Source organism: Neovison vison, chromosome 6 (genome assembly GCF_020171115.1).
Source record: "Neovison vison isolate M4711 chromosome 6, ASM_NN_V1, whole genome shotgun sequence".
In the NCBI taxonomy this organism is placed as follows: Eukaryota; Metazoa; Chordata; class Mammalia; order Carnivora; family Mustelidae; genus Neogale; species Neogale vison.
In genome coordinates, this window is record NC_058096.1 from 85,368,943 (window position 1) to 85,378,019 (window position 9,077).

General features: G+C 41.4%; 1 protein-coding gene across 1 annotated transcript in view; it reads right to left on the minus strand.

Annotated features, from left to right (window-relative positions):
* Positions 1 to 701, minus strand: part of LOC122910091 — a 37,325-nt gene extending 36,624 nt beyond the window's left edge. The window contains exon 1 of the mRNA XM_044254814.1: positions 660 to 701. Within this exon, the coding sequence (XP_044110749.1) occupies positions 660 to 701 (42 nt within the window). The remainder of the gene's footprint in view (positions 1 to 659) is intronic.
* Positions 702 to 9,077: the final 8,376 nt, after the last annotated feature.

Consider the following 9,077-nt stretch of genomic DNA (forward strand, 5'->3'; position numbering starts at 1 on the left):
AGGTAAATATTACACCCTCTTTACATACAAGCTAACTAGGGTTCTAGATCATATAATGGAACTCACACCAGGCCACCAGCTGTCAGTGAAAGGCTGGTTCATGTTCACATGGGCTTGTGGGGAGCCAGAGTAGAGTATTGCCTACCCACCAAACTTTGGCTTCCAGATGAGCCTGAGCTCTCACCCCAGCTCTGCCCTCTTCTATCTATGGGAATTTGAGCAAGTTACTTAACTTTTCTCAACCTCAACTTCGTTGTCCCTCCCCCCAAAAGGGAAGATGTCTAGGAACTGGTATTCTTTTAATTAAGATATAATTGACATACAACACTGTATCAATTTCAAGTATACAACATAAGGATTCCATATTTGTATATATTGTGAAATCACCATAATAAGTCTAGTAAACATCCATCACCACACAGTTACAGATATTTTTTCATGATAAGAACTTCCAGATATACTCTCTTAGCAACTTTCAAATATATAATACATTATAACTAACTATAAGGCATTGGCATATTTTGTATAAGCTCCCCAAGTGGCCCAACCCAGCCCCTGTTGGCCAACCCTGGTTTGGACTCCACTAGCCTAATCTCCTTTTCCCTCCTTCCCATTCACTTCTCAACCCACTGCCCACTCTTGCTGAGGTCAGCAATTACCTTGCAGCTGCTAGATCTGAAGGATACTTTTCCATAGGCCATTGACTCACTTGACCATTCTCCCCTTCCTAAAATTCTCCTTCTTTGGCTTCCAGGAGGCCCACATAGTGTGGTAAGCAACTGAGGCCCAGAGAACTGAAACTCTTGATCCAACAGCCTGTGAGGCACCAAAGCCTATAAACAACCATGTGAGTGAGCTTGGAAGTGGATCCTTTACCCCAGCTGAGCTTTTTCATGATTGCAGCCCCAGTGCACCAAGTCACTTCCAGATTCCTGACCCACACAAACTATGACATAATAAATGTTTGTTGTTTTAAGCTGTTAAATTTGGGGGTAATTTGTTTTGCAGCGGTAAATAACTAATACAAACAGGAAACAAGATGCTTTGGTTAGTGCAGTGGAATCACATCACTTGTGCTTCAGCTTCGGTAAATTCAACCTTAGTTGGTTTGCAAAAGAGGGAGAGAGAACAGTTAACACAGTGTTGACAATTCTGCCTGCTATTCCGGTGCAATGATATGGTAAGATGAAAGAAGTGGGTCTGGTTTCATTCATCTGTCTCTGCCCCGGTCCTGGGCATCTCTCACAGAGGAGCAAGTCTGGATGCTGACTGCGCTGCTCATATTTTTAACTATCCACGTTTTGTACAAAGTGAAGAAAATGAGGTTAATTCACTAACTTGGGTTCTATATATAATGTGGTCAAAATAACCCCTGAAATCCCCTAACTAATCAAGATCTGAGCCCAGGAGTCCTCCAGGCAAAGAGCAGTACTGACCATGGGCCAGGGCCAACTGTGGGCCCTACTGTGGACCGCCTCCTCCTCCATTTGTACCTCCCACAGTTTGAGGAGCCAATGAGCCCCAAAGGATGTGCCATTCTAGAGACTTTTTCCCCCACCCAGTTTGTAGACCAGACTCAGGATGAGAGACCCCAGATTTCCTGTCCAAATGGTCCTGAACCCACTTCTAGGGCCTGCATAGACCTTTTTCCCAGGTCCAACTTTCTATGGGTAGAGCATACCCCCAGAGTGCACAGGCCAGAGTAAGAGGAGACCAAGAGCAGCTGCTTGACGGGATATGGATGGCGCTTGGGTGGTCCACGTGGGAGATGAGTGGTCCACATGTGTGTACCGAGCCCTTCACCATGTGCACAAAGCAAGCAGTGGAAAACCAAGAGGGTGGCCCATGGACCCCAAGCCAGCTCTCCTAATGCTGCTTTACACTGGTGATGGACTCTGAGAAGTCTAACTCGACCTGGTCTTCCACATCATTTTACAGGAATATCTGTAAAGTCAGGAAAATGGAATGTATTTCATCTAACTTTTAAATATTTAGACATATCACATATGGAGATTAGTCTTTACTATAGCCCTGTGTCCTGCAAATGATCAGGGAGTCCTGGCCAAGAACTAAATTGCTTGTATTTACTTCAATTTACTCAGTTTTGGCCTCTCTTTGCCTGAGGAAGTAGAGGCCAAAGCGTCATTTGAATGGGAGAGGACAGCAAGGGATAAAGTGATTACTTTTCCATCTCCTCTCCTTTTATTTAAATATATTTGTTTATTATTTTTCCCAACACATATGGTTAAACCCATGAAGATGGTGTGTCTTCTCTCTCGGAGGCCCAAATGAGGCTTGTTCTTGGAAACTCCTGTTGATAAAGCCCATGCTTGGATTTTTTTGTTTTATGGTGGTTGTTTAGTCCTTTCCCTGGGGTAAGTACTCATCTCAGTTAGGAGTGTTCATTCCAGACCATTTTTCCTAAATCTTCCTATATATTACAGAAAATACCATTTTTATATATGTTTGTCTCAAAAATTATATGATATATAATTGTTTTTTTAGTTTGATTTTACTCTACAGTGTATCTCAAAGGCCTATCCATCTTAAGGACAAATTTTGCTATTTATCTTTTTAGCACTATTCAATTCATATAATTTTTATCTCATTTTGATACTAAAGATACTATATGAAGTTTGTATGTGAGTTGTGCTTGTTTTTAGATTAAACAGTAAGTTTATTTATCTTAATTCTTAGACAATGGAATGTTAGTGGATAGAGATTTGAAGAAAGAGGGTTTCCTGAAGCCGTCTTGGAGAATTCCTTAAATCCTATAACATCGGGGCACCTGGGTGGCTCAGTTGGTTAAGCGTCCAACTCAGTCTCAGCTCAGGTATTGATCTCAGGGTCGTGGGTTCAAACCCTGAATTGCGCTCCATGCTTGGTATGGAGCTTACTTACAAAAAAAAAAAGAAAGAAAGAAAGAAAGAAAGAAAAAGAAAAGATACTGTAGGACTGAGAATCGTTTCTTGAAGTTGTGAATAGGAGAAGATCGTGCATTTCCTGATTTACGTGTGGCAAAAACTACTCAGGTTTCTCTCCACATCTGTTTTCTCTGTGTCACAGACTCTTGTCTTCTGTACCAGGCCTGGAAAAGCAGATGCAGCCAAGATATCAACCCTAAGAAGTTCTTTTGCTACTGACATTTTCTAGTGGAAGTCTGTAGTTATGTATTCAAACAGCTCTTGGTTTTCTTCCTAAAGGCCATTGATCTATTTCCTGGGGTTCTGAGCCACCTTAGAGTTTTGCAATGTTTGTTTTCTAGAATGAGGCATCCATTTTTTGTTGAAGATGCTTTTCATGGCATTCAGGGAATTGCTGTGCACCGTTTTTTTCCAAATGACAAAACAAGCCATCCTCCAGCTCCCATGGAGAAGGAGTGTTGCCCCCTGCTCCGCTGTCAGTCAGAGCTCACAATGGTACACCTTCCTTCCAGTGAAACACACTGGACAACACGGCCCTTTGCCCAGAACTGCCAGACTGCCAGCCTTGAAGTTAAATCATTTATCTAGAAGAATCTTTATCTCGTTGTAATGGACTGAATGTTTGTGTCCCCTGCCCACATAATTTAGATGTTGAAACCCTACCCTCTGATGTGGTGATACTGGATGTGGGGCCTTTAGGAGGTACTTAGGTTTACATGAGGTCAGGATGGTGGGACCCACCCCCCAAAATGAGGTAAGCATCTTTATGGAAAGAGGAAGACACCAGAGCTCCCTTTCATCTTGTGAGGAAATAGCGCAAAAGTGGCCACTTGCAAGCCAGAAAGAGAAGTCTCACTAAAAACCAAATCTACCAGCACCTCAGACTTGCCCAGCTTCCAGAACCGTGAGAAATAAATGCCTGTTGTTTAAGCATCTGGGCTGTGACATTTTGCTGTGGCAGCCCAAGCTGACTCGGACACTCGTCTTTAGCCGTCTGTTGTTAACAAATGTTACTATATTTTGGGGAGGACTATTCTGTTTCTGCCTTTATCCAGCTAGACTTTATCTCTTGGCTTCATTTACTTAGAGACAGAAAGTGTGTGAGAAGGAATTCAAGGGAATTAACTTCAGCTAGGAAGTTTTCATTCTTCCCTCCTACAATCCCTGACTTCCGCATTCTAATAGTGCACCTGAAGTGTAACTACTCCAAGACTGATTTCCAGATCTAGTTTCATGACACATCATCGTGTCTCCGATGATTTCTAGGGCTGGTACAGAACGACAAAATATTGCTCAACACAATTTTAACTCACCTTTATTTTTTAAAAGTAAATATCATCCGGGTTTTGTTTTGTTTTGTTTTAGGAGACAACAGGATAATTGTAATTCCAGAAAAATTGGAAATGTTCCTTTTAGTGTGTTTTAGTATCATTTTATGTATAAATCCTACCTCCTCATTTCTGATGACAGAATCTGTAAGTAAGGTCAGGGTGTTAGCTTGCGCTGAGAACAAATTTAGTAAAGGCCTTGCCACACAAAGTGAGATCCGCAGGCCAGCGGCATCAGCATCCCCTGGAGACTTGTTAGAAATGCAGAATCCCAGGCCCACCATACCTACTGAGTCCCTATCGGCATTTTAACACAACCTCCTGGTGATCTGTAAGCACTGCACAGCTATGTGAAGCACTGATCTAAAGACACTGGGTAGTTCACAGACTCTCCAGGAAGGCCAGAGAGCCAGATTTGGGGTATTACTGTCTGGAACACACCCCAATCATCCCACAGACAGGCTCAGTGAGGACCGGAGCCTGGGCAGACACTACTAGGCAGCAGACTCCATTAACCATTGGAGCCCGTGTGGGTCTAGTCCCTTCTTATCCCTCTAGATTCCCAGACAAGGCATAAGGCAGATGCAGAAGGTTGCTAGGGCCCCCCACCTTAGGGGAGGCCAGGAAACAGAGCAGTATTTTCAGTTTAAGTAGTGACAGGAGGGGTGTGCCTCAGAAGGGGAGGGAATCTTCAAAACATAGGCAAGGGCAGCTGCTGGCTGGCCATAAAAAACTGCAGATCTCCACTCCCTACGTATTTCTTTTTTGGAGGAATGCTGGAGCCCAGCTCTACCATTACCTACCCAATCACCTTTAGCAAATTCAGGAATATGTGTTTCCTCGTCTTTCATATTATTTTAGTATGATGACTTTTTATTTACACTGAGCTTTACAGTTTGCAAAGCACTCCTATATGCATGTTCTCATTGGAGCCACAGAACAACTCATGTAATAGAGAAGGAAGGTAGTGTTATGTCCACTTTATAGGTCTGAAAAGAGAAGCACAAAGTGGTCGGTCTGTGAGTGCTGAGACCACGAATCTTCAAACTACTGTCACCCATAACCACAGTCACGTGAGTTAATGCCTGTGAAAGTAAATTGAAAGTGCAATGTGTTGTTCCAGTAAAAGGTGCTCCTTATCAATCCTGTATTGTTTGACAAATACACTTCCTGGTGGGACTGAGTCACCACCATGATGATTCTGTGGGTCCCAGAATCCCCTTTCTCTCCTTGTGATATGGTAAAACTACTGCCAAGAAAAGTTAATAATTAGTATCACTGCTGGTGTGAATATTAATGAGCAACCACAGGAACCCAGATGGAAGAACTAAGTAAACTAAAATTCTTTCAGTGTTTACAGTCACCTGCAGAAAGGGTCTGAGAAAATGTTAAGCGTTTCTTCTGAACTATTTTTGAAGAACTACAATTTTAGGCCACCAATTCAATGATTTGTTCTCTGTCCTCATACTTTATAAAGTCTTCTGTAAGTTCCCGTGTCCAATTCTAGGAGGTAAAAAGGCGGCTAGCCAAGGGACCAGGACAATGATTAGACCAGAATTCAGGTTTTCTGTTCTCAAAATCAGTGTTTATTTTGAGTGTCTCAATAATGGGTCTTTTCTATTTTTTTTTTTTCTAGAAAGACACAATAGTTTCCTTTTATCTCTTTTAACAGTAGGCCACACCCTATGGTGCCTTCTTCATCTGTTATGAATTCCACTAACTCCAGTCCTTTGTCATTGATGTTACATCAAGTGAAAGACCTTTCAACAGGGTTTTTAACTGGGTGAGGTCCCGAGGACAAATATCTTTGGTAAAGCCTGCTCAAGGAAACAAGTTTTCAGCTAAAATGGTGGAGGAACGATTATTATTATTATTATTATTATTATTATTATTTTACTATTATGAAGTCCTGGCTATGCAAGTATATGATAATAAATGTGACTACCATCCTCTCTAAACTGAAATAGTTTTATTCACATCCATTTATTTGCCTAAAATTGAGAGCTTTTACTAAGAAAGAGAAGAAAAATGAATATTAGGACAACCAGGCGCCTTCTCCTCCTTGAACTTCTCTGTGACTATGACCTTGGACAAGTTATTTGTCCTCTCTGAGCCTCAGTTCTGTTCTTTGTACAACGAGGATAGTAGGATCATAAGCATATTGTTAGGATTTAGCTAGTGCATGTAAAGTCACTAGTTTAGTGCCCAGCACAAAGTAAGTGCTCCATAAATGGTAACTACTGCTAATCCTGAAAGGACTGTATGACTGAAGCACTAGATTGGAGGTACAACGAACAGAACAGTATGATGGCTACAAAACTTGAATTAGAGTGTCAGCATATAACAAGGATTATTTTGCTCGGTATTATATTATTGCCTTGCATTCTCCTACCACTATTTCAAGGAATTCTGGGGGCTAAATGGAATATTAAAATTAGATAGTTTCAGATTCTTGGACAACTGAGGTTTCATTTCCCTAGGTAGAAATGGTGACCACACTGGTGTCAGATGTGTGTTAACCTGCATTATCTAGATACAATATCTAGATAGTAGCCTAGAACACTGATGTTAGCCTCATTTGACAAAACTTCAGGTTGTCTTCAGATATTTGTAAGCATACAACAAATTATTCAAAATAAACTCAACTAAAATAAATTTTTATGCATGCTGTATACACTATGTATATTATTTTATACAACACTTACCGAGCTCTGGTGAGGTACCAAGCACCCTCGTAGGTACTGGAGAAACAGTGCCAAGTGAAGGTAGAGATGGGCTCTGCCTTGCTGGAGTGAGCAACCTCTTAAGGGAGATAGACTTTAATCACATAATTGCCCAAACATTATGAATAGGAAGTACATGGTGCTCTGAAAATGTACAATAGGGGAAAAGTCTACACAGGAAGATGGGGAAGGTTTTCCTGAGGAAAGTCATGCCCTTTTTCCATCTGAGACATGAGGAGCATAGTGGATATGTTCTCATGCAATCTGGAATCAGTCCAGGTTTTTGTGGCACCTAAAGAGTATATAATTCGGGAAGCCCTCTTTTAGAAAATGAGTACAAACATATCTTATGTTGTTAACTTTATAAAAACACATCGACCATGCAAACACATTAAGGGCTCCATGTCAGTGAGCAGCTCTGAGGCTCAAGCTTCATCAGCCTTTCAAGATGGGGTAAACTAACTTGAGGCTTTTGAATGAACAAGGGAATTTTCCAGACCCTGCCCAGGGAGACAGGTACTCAGATTCCCTATTAGAGCTAGGGACCAGTGAGAACTTTTAAAGCAGTCTCTATAGTAACCTCAATTTTTAATTAAAAGACCCAAAAGGATGGGGTACCTAGGAAGCTCAGTTGGTTAACCATCTGCCTTTGGATCAGATCATGATCTCAGGGTCCTGGGATCAAGCCTCAAGTTGGGCTCTCTGCTCAGTGGAGAGTTTGCTTCTCCCTCTCTCTCAAAAAATTAATAATCTTGAAAAAAAAAAAAACTCAAAAGGGTTTGCTGGGATACTCTAGGGCCTGGACTATAACTTTCAGAATTTTTGAAAGCAGTATTCATGGGCAAAGAGATCCCTCCATTCTTCATACCCATGATGTGCAACTCAAGGCAAAACTCAACTAGTGTGACCAACCATCTCAATTGACTTGAAACTCTCCCAGTTTTAGCACTAAAAGTGCCTCATCCTGACAAAACCCCTCGGGCAAAAGGGGACATATGGTCACCCTCATCCAGCAGAGGGCAGCTTGTGAGTCCTTACCACTGGGATGTCTCTTCTGGTGAAAGTGGATGTAACAAGCATTATTATTGTTCACCCACTTTCCCTTCCCTTTTACCTCCCAACAGGAAGGAGGTGTACATTTCTCTGCTCTTTTGAAGTTGGGCGATGTCATGTGACTCGCTCTGTCCAATGAAACGTGAGTGGAAAAGATGTTTGTGACTTCTGGGTAGAAACATTTAAGAACTAGCATGTGTATTTCTCCATATTTTCTTCCTCATACCATGACACTGGCAATGTCTTAGATGGTGGAGACTGTCCATCTGAGTCCCATAATAAAGATGACATGGAGCAAAGCCCCCCACCAACCCTCAAAGTCATGCAGTGTATGGAATAAACTATTATTCTTTTAAGCCACTGCAATTTGGATAGCTTTTGTTACTGCAGCATAACCCAGTCCATCCTGACTGATACAGAAAGTAAAGCCAAGACCCTACTTAGAGTCTATAGAAGTGGTATGGTTTCAATGACTTTCTTGTAAAAAATCTTCTATATTATTACTACAATAAAACTGTTGTACATATCCTGATAGGATGCTGAAAGGGGAGAAAACCAGTGTCACTTTTCCAAACTCTCTGGCAGGAGAAAGGCTATAGACTAACCTGAAGACCTAGTGAGAAAAACTCCCTGGGCTTGGGATTACTCGAGCAGGTGCCACCCTCTTGACGTCACAGGATTAGACAGGTTCATGATGCGCAGCCCTTCAGAGAAAATGAGGCTCTGCCACAAGTCTACACTACAGATTACAAAATTTAACATGTATTCTCATAGTAACAGGGTTAAATTAGATTATATATACATATACATACATATATATATTTAAGCAAGTTTATGGAGGTATCATTTATATACTATAAAATAATTATAAATGTACATTCCATGATTTGTAGTAAACTCGGCCAGGTTGTGCAACCATCACGTTTTCACCCATTAGAACATTTCCATCACCCCAAAAAGATCCCTCTTGCCCAATCACAGTTAATACCCATTACCACACCCAACTCCAGACAACCACTAATCTACTTTCTATCTTTCCAGATTTGTCT